The following is a 25,900-nucleotide window of genomic DNA, read 5'->3' as shown; positions in this document are numbered from 1 at the left end:
GAATAATATTGCTGACACATAGTAAAGTTTCCCTATTTTCTTTTTTGATTAAATCTATCTTTAATTTTGTCTGAGATTGTGATTACTACTCCTGCTTTGTTTTACATAATAAATTCTACTCTTGCCCTTTATTTTATCTTTGTATGTATCTCTCAATTTTATAATGTTTCCTGAAAGCAAAATATTGTGGAATTCAAACTTTTAATCTGCTTTCCATTTTGTTTTTTTGGGTAAATTCATCCCATTCACATTCTAAGCTATAATACTTGTGTATTTTCTTCCTTCCTATTTTTCCTCAATATCCTTTTCACCTTAATTATACTATCCCTCCTCACTCTTCTGCTTTACTTTTACTTACCACTTTGCTTTCTTGTTCCTTAACCTACCTTTATTTCCAATAGTGTCTTCCTTATACTTTCCCCCCACCCTATCTCCTTGCCCTCTTATTTCTTTTTTAATTTAGAAGCTTTTTACACATGTATACATACATATACATATATGTATGTGTGCACATATGTATATATATGCACACATACACACACATATTTCTGTAGTTCCCTCTTTAACCCATTTCCAAAGAGAGAGAAGTTCCATAATTAACTGCTCTCCCCCCACCAGCTTCTTCTGTATCAATTTTTCTTATGCCTCAATTGTATGAAATAATTACACCCTTTTATCTCTCCTCCACAGTTATTTTTTTTTTTAGAATTACCTCATCATACTCAGCTCAGTCCAAGTCTTTTTTTAAAGCTCCTTAAATAATGATGACAGTCATAAAGGTACTATTAATATTTTCACATAAGAAGTGAATAATCTTACCTTATTGAGTCCCTTATAATAGGTCTTTGATATTTATCTTATATCTCTTAGATGTTATATCCTGAATTTTCCCTTAAGTTCTGGGGATTTTATCATAAAAACCTAAAAGTCTTTAAGTTCATTAAGTTCCTATTTTTCCTCCATTCAGAATTATACTTAAATTATTGCTTCAAGTTGGTTGAGTTTCTTTTCATAATTTTCTTGAATTGCTCTTATTTTTTCCTTGATCTCTCTTATTTTGTTTTTACAGCTTTTATGTTTGTATTCATATGGTTCTTGTGTCTATTTGGCAGATATCTGCTTAAATATTTTATACTTGATGTCAAAGAACTAGAAATTTAGGGGATGCCCAGCAACTGGAGAATAGCTGAATCAGTTGTATGGAATGCTACTATGCTGTAAGTAAAATATAAGTAAAATGGATTTTAGAAAAACATGAAAAGATTTGCATGAAATAGTGAAAACTATAATGAGCAGAACCAAGAGAATGTGGCATATGGTAAAAAATATTGTTCCAAGAGTAACTGTGAATGTATTCTGAGTAATATGAATAATCAAATCAACTATAAGGGACCTATAAAGAAGCTATCCACCTCCAGAGATAGAATTGATATTTGGAAGTATGTATTGTATGGAAGTATGTATATATCTGTATCAATGTTGCACTTTTCTACTGTGGAGTTGAAAGGGAAGAAAGAAGACAGCTCAGAAATCAAAATATTAACAAAAATTAATAAAATGAATGTTTAAAAATAGAAGCAATAGCATAACTATTATTTTGCTCTCCCAAGAGATTCATATTTAATACATCAACACATGATGCAGTTTGTAAGAATGCTGAATACTCATTTTATATCTCCCCATTGTTCTTTACTGTCCAACAAAATAAAAACTCCTACATCCAAAGCCCCAAAGAAAACTATGAATTGGCCACAGGCTATGGAAAAGCTCAAAAAGGATTTTAAAAAATAAATAAAAGATACAGAGGATAAATTTGGTAGAGAAATGAGTGACATAAGAAAGTCATGAAAAAACAATTGAGTATGGATTTTGAAAGATTGTAGAGAGCAGCAGAGGTTTGCAGGACTAGAGAAGTGCAAATGTCTTGATTTTCACAAATAAGGGGGGGAAATGGAATGCAAAAATTATATGGTAGTGAAGTTCAGTTTCTGAGATGGTTAGTGAAAAGAAGAGAAAGTAGTGATCCCAAAGAACCAGCATGGCTTCATCGAGAATAGGACATGACAAACTAAACCAAGGTACTCTTTTTCATAAGATTACTAAATTAGTAAATAGAGAAATATTCTCTCTCTCTTTTCCCTCTCTCTTTCCATATATTGATGTAGATGTATGCATATACACATGTGGGTATACATACATACATACATACATATATAATTTACTTAAATTTTAATAGTTCTCAATAAAGTATCACATGCTTTTCTAATGGAAAATATGGAAGATCTAGGCTAGTTTGACAGTACGATTAAATTAATTTAGTAGTGGGTACATGGCTGAGCCCACATGGCTCAACCTCATTAATGACTTGATGTCATTTGGGAAGTATATCTCCAATGGAGTATCCCAGTAATTAATCTGTGTTTGGTCATATGCTATTTAACATTTGTATCACTGATTTTGATAAAGGAATAAATGGCATCCTTATTAAATGAGAAGTTGCTACAAAGGTTTAAGAGATAGCTAACATATTAAATGAAGCTAATGTATTGCTGAAGTAGTTGCTACAAAGGTTTAAGAGATAGCTAACATATTAAATGAAGCTAATGTATTGCTGAAGTAATAGGTAAAAGTTAGAAAGATGTACTGCCTGGGAGTGGGGTGAGATTTCCCTTTAGGCATTACCTTTCTTAAAGTTCATCTGGAATATAATGTTCAGTTCTGAGCATCAAAATTTAAAAAGAACATTGATAAGTAACATCATGTGACAATCAGTTGGTCCTGTAGAAGAACCTAGAAAATGTATTTCCCTCCTCTCTTCAAAATGGGGGGAAGGAAGAAGAACTGTGGGTATGAAATATTACATATAATACAAAACTTGGTTGATAAGATGCTTAGTTTTACTGAACTGCTTTTTCTTCTTTGTTACTTGTTTGGGGTCATATAGTCAGTATATTACAGAGGCAGGACTTGTATCCAGGTCTTTCTGACTTTTAGGGTGACTTTCTATCCACTAAACCACAATATACTCAGCAAAAATATAAAAAGGGCACCAAATTGAATGAAAATCCAAAAAGAAACAAAAATAAGTTACTTCATTTAGCCTAGAAGTACATAAAAAGACAACAGGAAATCTATGAACCCTGAACAAGGTGTCCTTTCAGAAAAGGAAGCTCAAGCACAACCTCAGGCAAATAGACCTCTCCTTCTTTCCCTCCCTCCCTCCTTTCTTACCTCCTAAATCTATATATCTAGCCCTGCTCTTACTCTTGAGATCCAGTTCATTTGTCTCACCCTCTTTTTCTCACTCTCTTAACTCTGGCAGACTTTTTTTAGCCTTGTCATTCAGCTGAAAATGTTCTCTCCAATATTACTATTGATTTTTAATTGCTTAGTCTAATAGCTTTTCCTCAAGCTTCTGATTTCTGCAACCATCTGATACTGTTGCTACCATCTTCTTGCTATTCTCTTCTCTAGGTTTTTGTGACCCTGCTCTCTTCTGGTTCTCTTCCTATTTATCTGCCCTTTTCTTTTCAGTCTCCTTCACTGGACCTTCATCCAGGTCATAGTACCTAACTGTAGGTGACCCTCAGGGCTGTAACTCGAACTTTTTTTTTTCTATTCCTTCCATACTATTTCACTTGTTGATCTCATCAGCTCTCATAGATTCATTTATCATCTCTATGCAGATGTTTCTCAGATCTATTTATCCAGTTCTAACTTCTTTCCTGATTTCCAGTCTTGTATCTCCAGCTGCCTATTGGACATCTTCAAGTAGATGTCCCATAGACATCTTAAAGTAGATATTCCATAGACATCTTAAATTCAACATGTCCCCAAACCAAATTTATTATCTTTCTTCAGAAATCCTCTCCTCAAGTGGAGCCAAGATGGTGGAGAGCAGACAAGGCTTTCTGTGATCTCCTCTGACCTTCTGTCAAACCAACAGTAGATTAAGTCTTTGAACTGGTTTTGGAGCGACAGAATCCACAAATATTTGGAGTACAACACATTTCCAGAAGAAGATACTTTGGGAGAATTTCAAAACAGGTCTGTTTCAAACAGGCAAGGTGACAGTCTGCTGAGCCCAGATTACAAGGTAGAGAGCCCAGGGCAAGGAGCTAGGGCAGGAAGCCAGAGCATTGAGATGGGCATTGAGGCATCCAAGCACAGGGGAATCTTCCGTGAGGCTCTTAGGGTACTGTATCCCGGTTGCAAGTGGGTGGTTTAGCAGGTTTTCTGTAAAACACCCAAAAGCTAATACAAAAGGAAAATTGAAAGCTACAGAGCCCACGAAGAACTTGAGACGTGGCTATAATTACCCAGCACCAGAAGTCAGTCAGAAATACTAGCCTCAGGACAAACTAAAGTGGCTGTCACCCCTTTACCTTAAGAGCAGATCTCAGCCCTTTAAAAAATGAGCCAAAAAAACTCTGACCATAGGTAACTTTTATGGAGAAAGAGAACAGAACTCAAACCCTGAGGTTCCTAAAGGTTGATCAACTTCAGCTGAAGCCCCAAAGGGAGATATGAGCTAGTCCTCATTTCACAAGGCTTCCTTAGAAGATTTCAAAAAGAATCTTAAAAGAGAATTAGAAGAAAAATGGGGAAAGGAAACGAGATCTTTGCAAAAAGGTATGGAAAAAGAAAAACAGAAACTATCTGAAGAAAACTCTTTTAAAAATCAATTCGATGAAATGGGAAAAGCATATAACTCCTTACAAAATAGATATAAAAAAGATACCAATTTGTTGAAAAACAGTTTGTGAAATTTAAAAATAATGCAATGAACAAAACGATTTAATTGGCCATATACAAAAGGTGCTAAAAAAGATGAAGAACATAATACACTAAGAATTAGAATTGAACAAATGAAAGTGAATGACTTGATAAGACTTCAAAAGATGAAGAACATAATACACTAAGAATTAGAATTGAACAAATGAAAGTGAATGACTTGATAAGACTTCAAAAATCAGTCAAACAAAACCCCAAAATGAAAAAATAGAAGAAAATATTAAAAATCTCCCAGAAATCCTCTAATCTTTCTAACTTTCCTATTACTGTCAAGGGTACTACCACTATCCCAGTCACACATAGGAAATCTAGGTATTATACTTCACTTTTCACATTCTCTCATTCTAAATATCCAATCAATTGCTAAGTCCTGTTGTTTCTACCTTCATTACATACCTCAAAAAAATCCTCTTCTCTCTCTGACACTGCTCCTGGTTTAGGTCCTGATCACTGCACATCTAGATTATTACAGTAGTCTATGATATTCTTCTTTTTCTAAAATATAATCGTTCTCTGTGGAAGCAGGTTTCTTGGGGAGGTTTTCTGGAGGCAGCCTTAGTTTCAGTTCCAAGTAATAATCACTTCAAACTCAGCCAGGAGTTAAAATCCAGTCCTTTATTGTGTCCTTCAAAGTCTTGAGCTTCAGCCCCTAGCTCCCTCCGAATGTCTCCAGCCAGCACAAAGGTAGAATATGGAATGAATCTGTCTCTGCCTCCAAGAGTGGGCTTCTGTGTCTGGCCCTGAGAGCTTCTTGCTTATATGCTGTGCACTGAGTACACACCAATCATTATATCACTGGGAAATGATTATTTGTTGTAGGATTAAATCATTTCTAAACTAGATTTAAACATCGTCTCCTCAATTCCACTTAGTACCTTGTTTCAAGTTCTGGCCCATAATAGGATCAGATCAATCATACTGAACCATGCTAAATGAGATAATTATTGTCTCTATCAATTCTAATGACTTAACACTTTGTAAGGATTCCAACAGTAGTCTTCTGGTTGATCTGCTTCAAATCTTTCCCAGTTCTTCACTCAGCTATCAAAGTGTCATTCCTAAAGAAAATTAATTTACAAGAATTTGTTAAGCATTGAACATATGCCAGGCATAGTGCTAAGTAGTGGATAAACAAAGAGAAACACAAAGTTTGCCCTCAGGGAACTTATATTCTAATTGGAGAAGCATGTATGTATGTATGCACATGCACATACATATATACACACATATATATGTGTATATATGAAGCAGATATAGAATAAAATATCATAAATAAGTATTTAGATTATATAATGACACAACAAATAAGTATATAAATTTGTTATATATAATAAACATGTATTCATATGTATATATACATATATTTATGTATTGTCCCTACAATTAGAATGTAAATTCTTTAAAATTAAAGACTATTTCTATATTTTTTTTTGTGTAATCACTGTTTAGCACTAAATCTGGCACACTTTAATGCTTAAAAAAATTCTATATACTTACGTTTGTAAATAAGTATGTATGTGTGTATATATATATATATATAATGTGTATATATATTTGTATATATATAATATACACACATACATTATATATAATATATATATATATGATACATACATTATATATAATGTATGTATATACAATGCATATATACATGTATGTATATATGCATTGTATATGTGTATATCTAATGTATATATACATATATGTGTATATCTGAATGTATATGTATGTATGTGTATATGTGTATATATATATATATATATATGTATATAATGTATGTATGTATCATCTATTTAACTTTGAGGAATTTTCTGAGCCCATAATGATGAGGTCCTGGGTTACTAGGTGTACTAAGGGGGGTTGGCAAAAAGAACCTGAAGTACTTATAAAATTATTCTCTGAGGCAAGCAGGGAAGGGCATTGATGAGGTTCAGTTTAATCTTTTGACCCACCCTCTGTGAAGGTCATGAGTAGCCCATCTTGTTATGTCCAGCCAGAAACCTAAGTTATGTCAAATCCCTGAAGTATAAATCTGTCCATGGTTCACTCCGTGTTGCTGAATCTCTTTTGGGTCACTCCTTCACAGTCTTCTCCCTTGTGTTTTCTTTTTCCTCATCCCTTCCCCATGCCTCTCATCTCCATCATGTCTCATGGTGTCTTTCTCCTTCTTATAACTAATTAACTTTTTTTAGGGTCATATGACCAAACCCCCACTTTTGGTGATAACCTCAATCTCATCCTTTGGTGCTGAAACCAAACACATCATCTGGAATTAGTAATTGCTACCTTGAGCCCATCATAAGGAGCTGGGGTAATGCTCTTACTTTCTGTTCTATATCTAGAAATGCTGTGTTAGCAGAGCAGGACCAGAGTTATACTCTTTAGCTTGTTAAACCACCCTTGGGTTATGATTTGCACCTTCTTCTTCTGATCTTCTGAAGAACATAGCATCTCCCTAAAAATACCTAGAAATACGCACAAGAATACACACAAACATCCCAACTTCATAGATAATAAAATCACACTATCCAACATCAACTAGGTCCTCAATGTAATGAAACAATGCTTTTACTCCACCTGATTAATTGCAGCCGAATCTCAAAGGAAGCCTGGGATTCTAAGAGGAAGAGTTCAGAAGGCAGAAATAAAGGAAATATATAAAGGAATCCCAAATGTCCATAATCACTCAGCATGACTCTTTGTAAATATTTCATTTGTCCCAAGATCCTATAATCAAGTATTGTACAAATTTACCCTTTGGAGTCCACCCCCCCCCTCCAAGGAAGCTAGATAAGTCAACCAACCCTTTTTCTTATCAAACTCACTCTGTCCGAATAACATAATTTTATAGGGGAGTGCAAAGTTGGGATTCCTTGTCCTTCCACATCAGTGTCCTTGTCATAGCAACTTTCAACCCAAAAGTCATATGCTTGATGATCTCTTCTTGTCAAAAAGGACATTTCTCAGGAAATTCTCCTTCTTTCAATAGATGGCATGATCTCCAAACTTTAGCAGTTGGGATTGTTTACATAGCAGCCCCCAAAATTAACATTGCCCAAGGAATCTCTCTTCTCTGACAAGTTGCAATGATGTCCTTTTTTTTTTTTTTCTGGCTGAAATCCATAAGTAGATTTCATTATGACTCACAAACGTGGGATGATAGTGAAAGGACTCAAAAGCATGACATTTAGGTTTGTTTGAAGGGACTGGGGAAGTTAGCCTGGAGAAAAGTCTAGATTCTGGCATTATATTGTAAGAATGTCCCTTTTTTTTGGCTAGAATCTATAAATAAATTTCATGAGTCATAAATTTAGGATGATAGTGAAAGGAGTCAAAACCATAACATCTTAGGTTTGTTTGAAGGGGCTGGCGGAGGTTAGCCTGGAGAAGTTTTAGGACATGTATAGTAGCTGTCTTCAAGTATTTGAAAGAAGAGGGGATCAGATTTGTGCTTGGCAGTAAAAGTTATGATTGGGAGCAATACAGTTAGATGTTTCCAAAAAGCAGATTTTTTTCCTCTTGATACAATAAAAAAGAAAAAGCCTTTCTAAAAATTAAAGCTGACCAATAATTGTTTTTTTTTAAGTTTATTTTTAATACACATTGTTTTATGAATTATGTTGGGAAAGAAAACTCGGAGCAAAAGGGAAAAACCCTGGGATATATTAAAAAAAAAAAACAGAAAAAAGAAGTGAACATAGCATGCATTGATTTACATTCAGCCTCCTTAGTTCTTTATCTGGTTGCAGATGGTATTTTCTGTCCAAAGTTGGGATTACTTTGGATCATCAAACCACTAAAAAAAACCAAGTCTTTCATATTCTTGCTGTTATTGTATACAATGTATTCCTGGTTCTGTTTGTTTCACTTAGCATCAGTTCATGTAAATCTTTCCAGGCCTTTCTATAATCAGCTTGTTCATCATTTTTATAGAACAATAATATTCTATTATCTTCATGTACCACAATTTGTTCAGCCATTCCTCAATTGATGTGCATCCACTCCTTTTCTAATTCTTTTCTACCACAAAAAGAGCTGCTACAAGCATTTTTGCACATGTGGGTTCTTATCCCTCTTTTATGATTTCTTTGGGATACAGACTCAGTAATGGCATTGCTGGGTTAAAATGTATGCACAGTTTTACAGCTCTTTGGGCATAGTTCCAGATTATTTTCCAGAATGGTTAAATCAGTTCACAACTCCACTAACAATGCATTAGTGTCCCAGTTTTCCCACATCCCCCTCCAACATTTATCATTATCCTTTCCTGTCATTTTAGCCAATCTGAGAAGTGTAAGGTAGTACCTCAGAGTTGTTTTAATTTGCATTTTTCTAATTATGTGATTTAGAGCATTTTTTCATAAAACTATAGATGGCTTTAATTTTATCATCTGAAAATTGTCTGTTCATACCATTTATCAATTGGAGACTGATGTGTATTCTTATAAATTTGACATAGTTCTTTATATATTTTAGAAATGAGACCTTTATCAGAAATACTGGCTGTAAAGATTTTTTTCCAGCTTTGTACTTCCCTTTTAATCTTGTTTCTGTTGTTTGTGCAAAACCTTTTTAATTTAATGTAATCAAAGTTGTCCATTTTGCCTTTCATAATGTTCTTTGATTCTTCTTTGGTCATAAATTCCTCCCTTCTCCAAAGATCTGATAGGTAAATTATCCCTTGTTCTCCTAATTTGTCTATGGTATTATCTTTTATGCCCAAATCATGTATCTGTTTTAACTTTATTTGGTATGGAATGTGAGATGTAAGCCTCTGCTGAGTTTCTGATATATTATTTTCCAGTTTTCCTAACAGTTTTTTTTTTTTTTAAATCAAATAGTGAGTTCTTATTCCAGTAGCTGGATTTTGGGGGTTTATCAAGTACTAGATTGCTACAGGCCTTGCTTATTGTATCACGTATAGCTAAAAGAATAGATTCCACTGATTTCTTAGCTTGTACCAAAAGGTTTTGATGATTGCTGTTTTATAATATAGTTTTAGGTTTGGTATAGCTAAGCTACCATCCTTTGTATTTTTTTTCATTAATTTTCTTGATATTCTTGATCTTTTGTTCTTCCAGATGAATTTTATTATTTTTTTCTAGTTCTAATTATAATGTTTTGGCAGTTTGGTATGACATTGAACAAGCAGACCAAGTTAGGCAGAATTATAATTTTTATTATATTAGCTTGGCCTAGCCACAAAAATTTATATTTTTCCAATTGTTTAGATCTCATTTTATTTGTGTGAGAAGTATTTTATAATTGTGTTCATATAGTTCTTGGGGTTGTCTTGGCAGGTAGATCCCCAGGTATTTTATTTTGTCTATAGTAATTTTAAATGGAATTTCCCTATCTCTGGACGTAGGGCTTTATCAGTAACATATAGAAATGCTATTTTATAACCTGCAACTTTGGTAAAGCTGTGAATTGTTTCCAGTAACTTTTGAATGATTTTCTAGGATTCTCCAAGTATATCAGCATGTCATCCGAAAAGTGATAGTGTCTATTCCACTTCCTTTAGTTGCTTTTTCTTTTCTTATTGCTAAAGCCAACATTTCTAGTACAATGTTGAATAACAGTGAGATAATGGGCATCCTTATTTCACCTAACCAATAATTTTTTTTGTTTTTGTTTTTAATTTATTTATTTTTATGAAAGCTTTTTACTTACAAAACATATGCATGGATAATTTCTCCAACATTGTCCCTTGCAAAACTTTTTGTTCCAAATTTTCCCCTTCTCCTCCCACCCCCTCTCCTAGCTGGCAGGTAGTCCAATACATGTTAAAGTATATGTTATATTTAACACGTCTAGGACTGCTTGCCATCTGGGGGAGGGGGTGGAGGGAGGGAGGGGAAAAGTCCGAACAGAAGTGAGTGCAAGGGATAATGTTGTAAAAAATTACCCAGGCATGGGTTCTGTCAATAAAAAGTTATAATAATAATAAAAAAAAGTATTTTTCCCATTTTAAAAAAAAAGGATGTGTTAAATCCCATATATGTATACACATTTACACAGCTGTCTTGCTGCACAAGAAAAATCGGATCAAGAAGGAATAAAAAAAAAAACTGAGAAAGGAAACAAAGTGCCAGCAAATAACAACGGAGAGAGAAGGATGCTGTGTTGTGGTCCACACTCAGTTTCCATCTGACCAATAACTGTAATGGGTGGTCTTGAAGAATGGGGAAGTCCCTTCCATTGAAGATGTTCATGCAACTGGAGTTCATGATGTCATTTATAATTTGTTTATGAGTTGGTTTTTGAGATTTTGCGCTACAGCTTCACTGATCTCCACGCAGAAGGGGTGGGGGGGAGAAGCCTCCTATTAAAGGCGCGGGATAAGGGCTTTGCCGTTTCCATAGTCACGGATCATAGAGCCTGGAGGACTTGAGGATAGACGCGACCTCCGGCGTGCCGAATAAGGAAGAATTCATTCACACTTCCGTTTCTCCGTACCAATGGCAGGCTTATCCTCTATTTCCTTTTCTCTAGGAGTAGAGCCTCCACCCTCTGATTGGCTCGTAGGAGGAGACGCACCGAGCCCGGGAGAAAGACCGGAAGCGCACGGAGGCCGTCCCGGAAGTAGAAGTCTGTGCGCGTCTCGCTGCTGCCGCGGGCCCTCTCGCCTCTTGTTTTCGGTGTACGGGACGCGGTGTCATCCCGCAAGATGCCGGGCGCGGTTGAGAAAGAGACGGAACTGTCTGAGCGGATCGAGAGCTTCGTGGCGGCGCTGAAGCGCGGCGGGGGCCAGCGCAGCTCGGAGGACATGGCCCGGGAGACCGTGGGGCTGCTCCGCCGGATCGTGTCCCACGGGCGCTGGAGCAACGCCGGTGAGGGGGAGGTGGCGAGGCCGGCCGGCCTGGGGGAGGGGGAGGACGCGAGCCCTGACAGCGCTCGGCTCATGCTCTCCCGTCTCTGGCCGCAGGGGAGCTGATGGAGCTCATCCGGAAGGAGGGCCGGCGGATGACGGCCGCCCAGCCCTCCGAGACCACCGTGGGCAACATGGTGCGGAGGGTGCTCAAGATCATCCGCGAGGAGTACGGCAGGTCAGCCCCTCCCCCACTCGCCAGCCCCGTCAGCCAGTTAACGTTAACTTAGCGCTTACTGTTTGCCTGGCGCTGTGCTCAGCACCGGGCATAAAAAGAAAGGCAGAAGCACAGCTCCTGCCCGCAGAGATCTGGCCGGGAAGCCCCAGGGTACGGACTGCGCCCCCTCCCTTGCTCGTCTTCTCGCCCCCGCGTTGGCTCTGAGGGAAAGAACCCCTGGATGAGCCTGGACTCCGGTCGTGGGTCGGCAGCGACCCAAGTGTTGAATATGTCACAGTATATCCTAGATACAATATATGTGTGCAGAACCAAACAGTTCTCTTGTTGCACAGGGAGAACTGGATTCAGAAGGTAAAAATAACCCGGGAAGAAAAACAAAAATGCAAACGGTTTACATTCATTTCCCAGTGTTCCTTCTCTGGGTGTAGCTGCTTCTGTCCATCATTGATCAATTGAAACTGAGTTAGCATCTTTGATGCTTATGGCCCCTGGTAAGGTTGTTTCTTTTTTTTTTTTTTTCCCCACTTTCTATTATAATAACTTTTTATTGCCAGAATCCATGCCTGGGTAGTTTTTTACATTATCCCTTGCACTCACTTCTGTTCCGATTTTCTCCCTCCCCCAGATGGTAAGCAGTCCTATATATGTTGAATATGTTGAATATATCCTAGATACAATGTATGTGTGCAGAACCAAACAGTTTTCTTGTTGCACAGGGAGAACTGGATTCAGAAGGTAAAAATAACCTGGGAAGAAAAACAAGCATGCAAACAGTTTACATTCATTTCCCAATGTTTTTTTCTTTGGGTGTAGCTGCTTCTGTCCATCATTGATCAATTGAAACTGAATTAGATCTTGTCTTTGTCGAAGAAATCCACTTCCATCAGAATACATCCTCATACAGAATCGTTGTTGAGGTATATAATGATCTCCTGGTTCTGCTCATTTCACTTGGGAAATCACTTTATTTCTCTGGGCCTGTAATAAGAGAGAAAAGTGGGCTGGGCTCTTGAGACAGAGTGTATGGGCTTAAGGCCTAATTCTACCACCAATTTCCCGGGTGATTTTGGCCAAGTCACTTTTTCTTCCTGGGCCTTGATTTCTTCATCTTTTAGTTATACAATTAGGGGATTTGGATTGGATTATCTTTAAGGTCCTTTCAAGCTGTTATCATCTTTGATGCTTATGGCCCCTGGTAAGGTTGTTTCTTTTTTTTTTTTTTTTTCCCCACTTTCTATTATAATAACTTTTTATTGCCAGAATCCATGCCAGGGTAATTTTTTACATTATCCCTTGCACTCACTTCTGTTCCGATTTTCTCCCTCCCCCAGATGGCAAGCAGTCCTATATATGTTGAATATGTTGAATATATCCTAGATACAATGTATGTGTGCAGAACCAAACAGTTTTCTTGTTGCACAGGGAGAGCTGGATTCAGAAGGTAAAAATAACCTGGGAAGAAAAACAAGCATGCAAACAGTTTACATTCATTTCCCAATGTTTTTTCTTTGGGTGTAGCTGCTTCTGTCCATCATTGATCAATTGAAACTGAGTTAGATCTTGTCTTTGTCGAAGAAATCCACTTCCATCAGAATACATCCTCATACAGAATCGTTGTTGAGGTATATAATGATCTCCTGGTTCTGCTCATTTCACTTGGGAAATCACTTTATTTCTCTGGGCCTGTAATAAAAGAGAAAAGTGGGCTGGGCTCTTGAGACAGAGTGTATGGGCTTAAGGCCTAATTCTACCACCAATTTCCCGGGTGATTTTGGCCAAGTCACTTTTTCTTCCTGGGCCTTGATTTCTTCATCTTTTAGTTATACAATTAGGGGATTTGGATTGGATTATCTTTAAGGTCCTTTCAAGCTGTTATCATCTTTGATGCTTATGGCCTCTGGTAAGGTTGTTTCTTTTTTTTTTTTTTCCCCACTTTCTATTATAATAACTTTTTATTGCCAGAATCCATGCCAGGTAATTTTTTACATTATCCCTTGCACTCACTTCTGTTCCGATTTTCTCCCTCCCCCAGATGGTAAGCAGTCCTATATATGTTGAATATGTTGAATATATCCTAGATACAATGTATGTGTGCAGAACCAAACAGTTTTCTTGTTGCACAGGGAGAACTGGATTCAGAAGGTAAAAATAGCCTGGGAAGAAAAACAAGCATGCAAACAGTTTACATTCATTTCCCAATGTTTTTTCTTTGGGTGTAGCTGCTTCTGTCCATCATTGATCAATTGAAACTGAATTAGGTCTCTTTGTCAAAGAAAATCCACTTCTCTCAGAATACATCTTCATACAGTATTGTTGTTGAAGTATATAACGATCTCCTGGTCCTGCTCATTTCACTCAGCATCAGTTCATATAAGTCTCTCCAGGCCTCTCTGTATTCATTCTGCTGGTCATTTCTTACAGAACAATAATAATCCATAACATTCATATACCACAATTTACCCAGCCATTCTCCAACTGATGGGCATCCACTCACTTTCCAGCTTCTAGCTACTACAAACAGGGCTGCCACAAACATTTTGGCACATACTGGTCCCTTTCTCTTCTTTTGTATCTCCTTGGGGTATAAGACCAGTAGTAGCCCCACTGCTGTGTCAAAGGGTAAAGGTCGTTTCTCTTTAATCATCCCTCTGATGATGAGTCTTATATCCTCAGACTCCATGGACGAAGTGATGAGAGTGATCAGCAGGAGTCTTTACACAAGCTCTTGACAGCTGGAGGCCTGAATGAGGATTTTAGTCTTCACTATGCCCAACTCCAAGCCAATATCATTGAGGTTATTAATGAGCTGTTGATAGAGCTGGGTAAGTGTGTGGTAATTCTGGCAAATGAAAGCCACCTCAGATAAGGGGAAAGATCATTATGGTTGTCCAGCAACATAGGTAAAAAGTAATCTAGTCTGTGATTCTTCCCAAACTCTCTTCATGTGTTTTTTGCTAGGAAGAAAAGGTTGAGACGCTCAGCAGGTTTGGTCACTGCTGTGTACTTTGCTTTACAAACCAATAACCAAACTTCTTCTAGACTTCAGGTCCCTGAATTGTACCCACATTAGTAGAGAGACTCAGTAAATAAATTTAATTCATATCAATAACAAAGTCTCAGTATGAGACTGTGCTTTGAATTCAAATGAGGAAAAAATATTTAAAACCATGGTGGTTAAGTCTCTAGCCTTGGAGCAGCTGTATGGTATAGTGGATGGAGGGCTGGACTTAAGAATCAGAAACACCTGAGTTTGGATTCTGCCTCAGATGTTTACTAACTCTGTCCCTGGGCAAGTCAGTCTCACAAAGCTTCCTCATTTATAAAATAGTGGTGACTCTGTTACTTCCTCAAAGAGTTGTTATGAAGATCAAATGAGAGAATATTGTTGTTTTGTAAACATTTTTAAACATTTTTAAAACATTTTTCATAAACATTAAGAGTACTGAATAAATGCTGTCTGTAATTATTCCTATAATTCATGTGATTTGGCTTCACTAAAATTGGTCTTTAGAGATTTACACAAGTTTAACCAAGAAATAACATTACCCCTTAGGGTCTCAGTTTTGTGTGCTTTTTTTTTTTTTTTTTTTTTTTTTTATTTAATAGCCTTTTATTTACAGGATATATAGATGGGTAACTTTACAGCATTAACAATTGCCAAACCTCTTGTTCCAATTTTTCACCTCTTACCCCCCCCCCACCCCCTCCCCTAGATGGCAGGATGACCAGTAGATGTTAAATATATTAAAATATAAATTAGATACACAATAAGTATACATGACCAAAACGTTATTTTGCTGTACAAAAAGAATCAGACTCTGAAATATTGTACAATTAGCTTGTGAAGGAAATCAAAAATCCAGGTGGGCATAAATATAGGGATTGGGAATTCAATGTAATGGTTTTTAGTCATCTCCCAGAGTTCTTTTTCTGGGCATAGCTAGTTCAGTTCATTACTGCTCCATTAGAAATGATTTGGTTGATCTCGTTGCTGAGGATGGCCTGATCCATCAGAACTGGTCATCATCTAGTATTGTTGTAGAAGTATATAATGATCTCCTGGTCCTGCTCATTTCACTCAGCATCAGTTCGTGTAAGTCTCTCCAGGCCTTTCTGAAATCATCCTGTTGGTCATTTCTTACAGAACAGTAATATTCCATAATTTTCATATACCACAATTTATTCAGCCATTCTCCAACTGATGGACATCCATTCAGTTTCCAGTTTCTAGCCACTACAAAAAGGGCTGCCACAAATTCGTGCACATACAGGTCCCTTTCCCTTCTTTATAATCTCTTTGGGATATAATCCCAGTAGTAACACTGCTGGATCAAAGGGTATGCACAGTTTGATATGTGCTTTTGTTTTTAGTTTTTCTTACCCACCTGCTTTTTTTTTGTTGTTGTTGGGGTCTCTTGTCTGGCATGCAGTGTTACTGATTTGTAATATCTTTAGAAAAGAATCCTTTAATGGAGCTTTCATTTTCTTTTTCTAAAGCAATTTTAAGTTCTACAGATTGAAAAATGTTCTTGACTGGATAGTCACTGACTTCAGAATCAGTTACCCAAAGGGAGCTAGTAGATTTCCCAGTAACCACAGTGATATGGGCATTGAAATAGGGTTGGGTTTTGTGGAGTATACCAAAGGGGCAAAAGGGCTGCATTTTGGAGATGAGGAGTTATAAAAATATGACTTTTTGTAATATTTAATTTCAGCCATTTTTGGTGTGGTGTCCTTAAGGCCTAATTTCCCTATAATATGTCCTAGGGGGATGTTGTGAGAAGAGCACAAATCTTTCTTCCCCACTTTGTGTCTAATTTTCCTGTAAATTGACTGTGCTTACAGAAGGGACAACTGAGAACATAGCAATGCAGGCTCTGGAGCACATTCACTCCAATGAGGTGATCATGACCATTGGATACTCCCGAACTGTTGAAGCCTTCCTCAAAGTGGCTGCCCAAAAGCGGAAATTTCATGTTATTGTGGCAGAGTGTGCTCCTTTCTGCCAGGTACTGAAGGAGCTACGGAAAAATGAGAAAGATGGGAGGAGGTAGTAAAGGAAGGGATGGTTGGATCCATTCTAACTGAATTGGTAAGCAAGGGATAATGATGACTTGGGGGGTAAAGTGTCTGATAAGATGAAAATGAAATGGGGTTATCTTGATCATTAACCCTATGTAGTGAGATATTAGTGGAATTAACTAAGAGCTATTATATACTGTACCTTCATTTGCATTGGGAGAGGGAGTTTCCTCACCAGAAGTGAAATCATGTGACTGGTCAAAAATTTTATGATAACTGATTTGAGAAAGCAGTGATAAACTGTAGAACTGAGGACATAAGAATTGAGACAGGATGATGAAATAGAAAGAAATATGGCCTTGGCATTCAAATACTAGCTCTGTTGTCCCTTACTCTCAGTGTGACTTTGGGAAAGTCACATTCTCCCTGGCCCCTTGTTTCTTCATATAAAAAGTGAATTGATTGAAATTAACCCCAAAAGTTTCTTTTGATAATAAATTGATCAAATATAATAACTTCTTTAGGAATCTTAAATGGGGCAAAGAACCTTAGAAATGTCTAGTACTTGCCTGGCCTCAATTCCTTGGAGCAGGACATTTGTCCTGAATCCAAGATGGAATTTGAGCTAGGATCAGCCTGATCTAGGGACTCTGCCTAATAGAATGTCTAGTTTTGTGGTTGCTCTACTTAAGGCCTAGGAACATGCTATGTTTACTATTTTCCATTTGCTGTCAGAGTTCTTCCTCATTGTGTTGAGAACTTATGCCAAGAACTTTACTGTAGCAGAATGAACTTTTAGAAACAGATCAGTCCAAATTACATGTGAAAAGCACACTCTGTATCTCCTATAGAACTTATCAGATTCTCCTTATTTCAGGGTCATAAGATGGCAGTCAATCTGGCCAAGGAGGATATTGAAACAACTGTCATGACTGATGCTGCCATTTTTGCTGTTATGTCCAGAGTCAACAAAGTGAGTATATTTGGAGTTATTAGAAATGAATAAGTAGCATAGAGATACTGGTTGTTAACATAAGGGGTATTCCTTTTCTTTGGGTTCCTAAAGTATTCATTCTTCCCCATGATATCTCTGATAAAAAAGTAAGTTTTTGATATTATTTGAAGATTTGTTGAGATTGTTGATCCAGTTACAGAATTCCTTTCATCTTGTCCCCATATTCATTTCCATTCTCTACTTTCTCGGATATTTGGGAAAGCAGTGAAAAGAATATAGGGCTAAAGATGGAAGACACATATGTAAGTCCTCACTGTCTGGGAAGAAGGTATCATGTGCTGTGTTCAAAGTTTCATTGAAAACTTGGCAAGTGAAATATAGATGAATAGGGACCTCCTCTATTGAAAAGAAATAAAATTCTATCCTTACTAAGTATTGAACATAGCTAAAAGTGATAGGCGTAATATTTTTGTTGGTTGCATGTATATGCACACATTTCACATTTTTTCTGGCATCTGCTCACTTATCAACAGCGTAGAGACATGCAGAAAAGTTGAAACTTTCACTATGGATAGATATTTTATGGGCCCTAGTTAAAGGCACTTTAGAGGAAAAATTTGAGGAAATAAATAAAATGCAGATTTGGTCTTTTACATCTGTCTAAAGCCCTTTCTGTTACTGGCCTACGGATTTTCAGTTTGATATGATAGAATAGTAGATTAGAGTGACCCTCCCTCCAACAAATTTATTGTAGTGAAAGCAATCCGCAATCTGCTTTTGAGACTAAAATTTGTTATTAGCACATCACTAGAGTTGAAAGAGGCCTTTTGTTTCATTCCCCACCAATTTTTCTGTTAAAAACCAGAACATGAAACAGACAGCTGAGAAAAGGGTTCACTCTTAATAGGTTAGAGGACCCAATCTCTTTTTATCTTGTCTGCTTTTTTTCTAGAGGATTCTGAAGCTTTGATTCTAAATTAACTTTTGCTTTCAGTGGTCTTCAGTTACTTTTTTCTGAATCCTTCCCTTGTCCCTCTATTTCCTTCCCCTACTTCTCTGTTCCCTAAGTCATCATTCTCCTTTCATTCCAAAGGTGATCATTGGCACAAAGACCATCCTAGCCAATGGTGCCCTGAGAGCAGTGGCAGGAACTCACACCCTGGCCCTTGCAGCTAAGCACCACTCCACTCCACTCATTGTTTGTGCACCCATGTTTAAGCTTTCACCACAGGTAAGGGCTATTCTCTTCCTCTGGCCCTAGTAGTAGGGTCACTTCCCAATTGAGAGAAATGCATGCTCACAAGAAAGTAGTTTTACTTATGTCATTTCTTTTTATAACCTTTTTTCTAGTTTCCCAACGAAGAAGATTCATTCCACAAGTTTGTAGCTCCTGAAGAAGTCTTGCCATTCACAGAGGGTATCGTTTTGTTTTTTAAAGATGATTGGTAGGATCTAGATGGGACTGGGTTGCAATTCAGATTCAGAATTCTCTAAGTCTGACTCGTCACTGCCTTCAGTGATGATCAGGAGAAATGAAGCAGAGGAATTATTTTTTCTAGGGGCTGTAACTTTTATCCCATTTATGGCATCTGGGGCCTTTATGGTTTTAAAACATTCAATATATTTTAGGCTAATTGAGGTTTTAACTGACATGATGGAGGTACAGATGACTGGATCTGAGCTTGTAAATGGAATATACTTTAGTGTAACAGACCTATGGAAAAGATAACAGGGTTAAGAATTACACAAAATACAGTAAATAGCTTAGTGTTTCTTTGAAACTCAGTTCTAGTCCTTGTGGAGTTTATTTTAATGATATTATCACAGGCGGGAGCTTTGGATCATTTCTCCTGATGAAACCTAAGTCTGTGGCCTCCTTTTCTGTTTTTCTCAGAGTTGAACAGCTTAATTCATTGAGTAAAGTTCTAAACAACTGGATGCAAAACAAAGGACTTGGTCCTATAGCCCCATCATTTAGGCTTAGTTAAACAGTGCACTCTTCTTTTTGTTTAATAACAATAACTTTTTCTAATTGCTATTGCTATTGCTTGAGGCCTGGACAATATTTCTTATTACAAGTACTTAAAATTTTTTTTTGAGTTTCAAATTCTCTCCCTTCATCCTTCTCCTCAGCTGACTGAGAAGGCATGCAATATGCTATCAGTTATACATGTGAAATCTTGCCAAGCATATTTCCATATTAGCTATATTGTAACTTGCCAAAAGACAGGAAAAATAAAGTGAGAAAATTTTACTTAAATTTGCACATAAGAGTTCATCAGTACTTTTCTCTGGAAGTAAATAGGATTTTTCATCATGAGGCTTTTGGAATTTTTTTGGATCATTGTATTGATCAGAGTAGCTAAGCTGGATAATATTTCTTACATTTATTCTTATTGCCTTTCAGGGGACATTTTGGAGAAAGTCAGTGTTCATTGCCCTGTGTTTGATTATGTCCCACCAGACCTTATCACCCTCTTTATCTCCAACATTGGTGGGAATGCGCCTTCCTATATTTACCGACTCATGAGTGAGCTCTACCATCCTGATGATCACATTCTCTAAAGTCAGGAATGATGAAGCTCAGGAAGACATTTATGTAACACTTAATGAAGATGTGCCTAAAAAACTAATGAGAAACTCCTACTCCTGATGTGGGAACAAGCTAGAGTCAAGTTCCCTCAAAAGAAGACTTGAACTCTAAATAAGAACTGTAGCTATACACATACAAAGGCAGAATTTCAGGACCTGTTCTTTCGATCTTAATGGAGCAACAGTGCTTGACCTATTTATTTGGGAGCCTCCTGCTGACCTGGCTGCGTCTCTATGGGATATGAAAAGTTCTGATTCAGTGATGTGTTCTGGGTCACATGGAATTCTTGCTGAGGTAGACACCTTTGTTCAGAATTTTCTACACCTCCTCCCAGGATATGCCAATAAAAGCTACTTTATGACTCTTGTCTACAATTCTGCTGTGATTAAACTATTTGAAATAGCAGCAGCATGGCCCATTTAATGTGTTTGCAAAGCAGTGTGCCTGAAAAAGGGTAGTAATTAGAGGTAAACTCTGAACACTAGCATTATAAAAAATGATGTTTATTTTCTTTTGGAGTTCAACAGAAAAATAGAAATTTTTTTACTGATCTAAGGAAACTTAAAAGAAAAATAGCCTCCTGATACTAATAGCTTTTCTGTGAAAATAAATTATTTCTGCCTTTTACTGACTTGGAAAGAAACAACATTAAGCAAGATTCTAAAAGGCTGATCTAAAAATTGTATGACTCAGTGGTGACTGTCTTAATCAGCACCCAGTTTGTCAGTTTATGGAATAAAGAAGTCCACAAAGTAAAATCTTTTTTTTTTTTTCCTAAATAGTATTCTATCTGGAAAGATAGTTATTGGAAAGACAGTTTTCAACATTCCTGCAAAATTTTGTGTTCCAAATTTTTTCTCATTTCCCCAAGACAACAAAGCAACCTGATATAGGCCATATGTGTAAAATCCTTCCAAACCTATTTCCATATCTGTCATGCCATGCAAGAAAAATCACACCAAAAGGAAAAAACTGTGAAAGAAAAAGCAAATAAACAAGCAAAAAGAGTTTTAAATACTTTCCTTCGATCCACATTCAGTCTCTGTAAGCTCTCTCTCTGGATGTGGATGGCATTTTTCCATCCCAAGTCTATTGGAAATAGTCTTGGATCTTAAGAATTGATCATTGCAAAATCTTGCAGTTAGTGTGTACAATGTTTTCCTGGTTCTGCTCACTTCATTAAGCATCGGTTCATCCAGGCTTTTCTGAAATTGGCCTGCTCATCATTTCTTATAAATCAATAATGTTTTATTACATTCATATACCACAAATTATTCAGTCATTCCCCAATTGATGGGCATCCATTCAGTTTCCAATTCCTTGCTGCTACAAAAAGCTGCTACAGAAATTTTTGCACATGTGCATCCTTTTCCCTCTTTTATGATTTCTCCCAAAGTAAAATCTTTACTGTCCTTCTGGATGAAATGTCTTAAAGCTACTAATCATTGGTAATTTTCTCCCTTGCAAAGGTACCAATTCTAACCACTCCCAACTTAACATATAACTAATGTGGTTTGGGGATAAAACTTTAGGAGTGAGTCAAGAGACTCAAGTTCTAATTTTAGCTCCGTGGTTTTATTGAAGGATATCCAATCCACCTTAGTTTCTTTGTAGCAGAAAAGGACATTGTTTTCAAAGATGATTTGGTATTGGGTTTTGGGTTGGGTTTGTTTGGTTTTTTTCATATAAAGCATATGTCTTAGCTGACAAAATCCCAGAAGGGACCCTTAATTGTAATAATGATCCTTTCTTGGAGTCCGCTTCTCTTCTGAACTCCGCTTTTTGGTTGGGTAACTCTTTATTACCTGATCCAATAGATGCTATTGAAAACATCATAAGTTCTATAAAATTGGACTATATGCAAAGATAGTTGAAGGATCAGTGAACTAGATTGTCTTCATATGATTTCCTCTACTTGCCTTCTCCAAGTGCAAGAAAGTTGGAGATTGGATGGAAAGAAAGTGTCTACAATAGTGTCTACTTAGGCTACCATCCTTTGGGACCACTTTTCCCCACTGTCTCCACCCTACTTTAATTTTATCCTTATGCCTAAGGGGAATATTTATAAGTAATACTACTAAAGTACATATTCCCTTTTCCTAGATTCAATTCTAACCAACCTCTTTTTTCCTAATTAAACTTTACTTTCAAACAAAGACTAGCCTTCTTCCCCATTTCCCCACTTCCTTCCACCTGCTCCCCACTGAGGAAAACAAGAGAAACAAAATCCTTGTTATAAACACATAGAGTTAAGCAAAACATTTTCACTTTAGCCATGCCAAAAAATGGCTCAATCTATACTCTGAATTCATTATGGCTAGAAGCAGAATGATCATGACTCCTCAGAATTTATCACTGTGTTGATGAGACCTCCCAAGTTTTCTTTTTATGTACACACACACATAAGCATGTTTTTGTACATATATGTATTACAAGTGTATATACAATAAAATCTCTTCCACCTTAATCCTATGTACTTCCCTCCCTCCTCCTCATGCTCCATTAACAATTTAAGAGAAACCAATATACACTCAAGACAAATATACACAAAAAAATTTCATTCTTCTGTATCATTCACCTTTAAGAGGAGCATGCAATATGTTTCATCATTAGTCTTCTGGAATCTTGATTGGTCATTATATTGATGAATATAGTCACAATAGTATTCCATCATTCTCCAATTTGTGCATTCCCACTTTTTTGCCACAAAAAAAAAAAAAAAAAAAAAAACTATAAATATCCTTTTGTCCAATTTTGAATTTATTTTGTTTAGGACTAATCCCTTCTTTAATATGCCTGACCAGGAAGAGGATTCTGAGAAATGGCAAAGTATGCCAAAAAATTCCTAGCTCCAGATTTCATCCACAAATGAGATAAAAATAGTTCCTCAGGGTAAACATAGAGTGGTACAGATAAATGAGTGCTCCTAGGACAAGCAGGCTTCTCTAAAGAAAAAAAAATAAATACTGGGATGGAGGTTTGGCCTTTGCCAAGCATAAACACCTCTAAGGCTAAAAGCAAGCCTGGAGCCCTGGGGCTAGCTGGGAATGAAGTAGCCTCAGCTAACACCACAGGAACTTTCACCATGTGGAGGTGTGGGGAGTCTGGGTCTGAGTCCAGTAAGACTAAGGGAACCTCTCGTGATGAGGAACACCAGTCCCAGCTGTGCTGCTGAGACAGTCCTGGATGAGAAGGAACTAGCAAACCCAGTGAACCCAGTGAATGCAGAAGCAGTGGGGCAGGCATACTGCTGGCTGTGAGCACTTGCAGAGGAGTGGATGGAGCTTTTGGTTTGGGGTTCTAGGTAAGAAGGAAAAGCTGAAGTGAAATTAAAAGCACCATCCTAAGATTAGAAGTGCTTTTACTAATAGTTATCACTAAAAAATGAGCAGATAAAGCAATAATTAGGAGATATTTTGTCCAACTGTATGCCAACAAATCTGACAATCTAATTTAAATGGGTAAATATTTACAAAAATATAAATCACCCAGATTAATAGAAAAAATAAAATACTTAACCCCTTTTTAGAAAAAGAAATTGAATAAGCCATCAATGAATTCCCTAAGAAAAAAATCTCCAGGGCCAGATGGATTTACAAGTGAATTATGTAAAATATTTAAAGAACAATTCCAACATTATATAAACTATTTGAAAAAATAGGCAAAAAAGGAATCCTGCCAAATTTCTTTTATGACGTAAATATGGTTCTGATACCCAAACTAGGAAAAGTTAAAACAGAGAAAATTATAGACCAATTTCCCTAATGAATATTGATGCAAAAATTTAACATTAACATTAGCAAATCACATTACTATGACCCAAGTGGCATTTATGCCAGGAATGCAAAGCCGATTCACTATAAGGAAAACTATTGGCATAATTGGCCATGTCAATAACAAAACTAATAGATCATATGATATTCTCAGTAGATGTAGAAAAAACCCTTTTGACAAAAAACATAGCACCTATTCCTATTAAAAACATTAGAGAGCATAGGAATAAATGGAGTTTTCCTTAAAATGATAAGTAGCATTTACCTAAAACCATCAGCCAGCATTAGATATAATAGGGAAAAGCTAGAAGCATTCCCAATAAGATCAGGGGTGAAACAAGGATGCCCTTTATCACCACTATTATTCAATATTATACCAGAAATGTTGGCTCTAATAATAAGAAAAGAAAAATAGAGATAACTGAAGCAGGGAATTAAATAAATAAAACCATCATTTTTCTGCAGAGGATATAATGGTATACTTAAAGGATCCTAGTGAATCAACCAAAAACCAACTTGAAACAATTAACAATATCAGCAAAGTTACAGGATATAAAATAAATACATTCAAATCATCAACATTTCTATATATTACCAACAAAGCCCAGCAGCAAGAGATAGAAAGAGAAATTCCATTTAAATTAACTAGACAAAATAAATATGGATATCTACCTGCTAGAACAAATATGAACACAATTGCAAAAACTTTTTCACACAAATAAAGTCAGATCTAAACAACTAGAAAAAATATCAATTGTTCATGGGTAGGCTGAGCTAATAAAATAAAAATGAGAATCTACCTCAATTAGTCTATTTATTCAGTGCCGTACCAATCAAACTGCTAAAAAAATTTCATTTTGAAAAAAAGAAAAGGTCAAGAATATCAAGGGAATTAATGAAAAACAAAATGCAAAGTTTGGTGGCCAAGCAGTACCAGACTTAAAATTCTATTATAAAGCAGCAATCATCAAAACTATCTGGTACTGGCTAAGAAATAGAGTATTGGACCAGTGGAATAGGTTAGGTACTCAAGATAAATAATTACTATAGTAAGTAATCTACTATTTGATAAACCCAAATCAAGAACTCACTATTTGATAAAAATTGCTGGGAACACTGGAAAACAGCACATCAGAAACTAGTCATAAGTCTACATCTCACGCCCCATACCAAAATAAGACCAAAATGGGTACATGATTTAGATGTAAAGGTTGATATTATAAGCAAACTAAGAGAGCAAAGAATAATCTGCCTATCAGATTGGAGAAGGGAAGAATTTATGACCAAACAAGAAATAGAGAACATTATGAAATGCAAAATGAATAATTATGATTACATTAAATTAATTTTTTTATTTTTGCAGAAACAAGACAAATGAAGATAAGATTACCAGGGAAGCAGAAAACTGTGAAACTGAATTAACAATTTATAAGAGTGTTCTCTCATAAAGGCCTTATTTCTAAATATATGGATAATTGACTCAAATTTAAGGACACAAATTATTCCCCCAACTGATAAATGATCAAAGGATATGAACAGATAATTTTCAGATAAAGAAATTAAATCCATCTATAATCATATGAAAAAATGCTCTAAATCACTATTGGTTAGAGAAATAATTCTGAGGCACTAACTCACACCTATCAAATCGACTAAGAAGACAGGAAAAGATAATGATAAATGTTGAAGGGAATCTGGAAAAAACTGGGACACT

At 36.5% G+C, this 25,900-nt stretch overlaps 1 protein-coding gene across 1 annotated transcript; it reads left to right on the top strand.

Annotated features, from left to right (window-relative positions):
- The first annotated feature begins 11,343 nt into the window (after window positions 1-11,343).
- Window positions 11,344-21,076, top strand: EIF2B2 (eukaryotic translation initiation factor 2B subunit beta). The gene is made up of 8 exons (XM_003756222.4): window positions 11,344-11,627; window positions 11,723-11,843; window positions 14,517-14,665; window positions 16,689-16,852; window positions 17,743-17,838; window positions 18,914-19,051; window positions 19,171-19,237; window positions 20,228-21,076. The coding sequence occupies exons 1-8, from the start codon at window positions 11,465-11,467 to the stop codon at window positions 20,383-20,385; spliced, it is 1,056 nt and encodes a 351-aa protein (XP_003756270.1). The 5' UTR covers window positions 11,344-11,464; the 3' UTR covers window positions 20,386-21,076.
- Window positions 21,077-25,900: the final 4,824 nt, after the last annotated feature.

This window comes from Sarcophilus harrisii, chromosome 2 (genome assembly GCF_902635505.1).
Source record: "Sarcophilus harrisii chromosome 2, mSarHar1.11, whole genome shotgun sequence".
Classification (NCBI taxonomy): domain Eukaryota; kingdom Metazoa; phylum Chordata; class Mammalia; order Dasyuromorphia; family Dasyuridae; genus Sarcophilus; species Sarcophilus harrisii.
Note: the sequence above shows the minus strand (reverse complement) of the source record. Positions and strands in the feature narration are given on the sequence as shown.

What these genes read in the sequence shown, in the direction of transcription:
- EIF2B2 (XM_003756222.4), top strand. Translation starts at nt 11,465, where the DNA reads ATGCCGGGCGCGGTTGAGAAAGAGACGGAACTGTCTGAGCGGATCGAG. An exon ending in TTATGTCCAGAGTCAACAAA is followed by an intron (nt 17,839 to 18,913) that starts GTGAGTATATTT and finishes TTCATTCCAAAG; the next exon opens with GTGATCATTGGCACAAAGAC. An exon ending in AGTCTTGCCATTCACAGAGG is followed by an intron (nt 19,238 to 20,227) that starts GTATCGTTTTGT and finishes ATTGCCTTTCAG; the next exon opens with GGGACATTTTGGAGAAAGTC.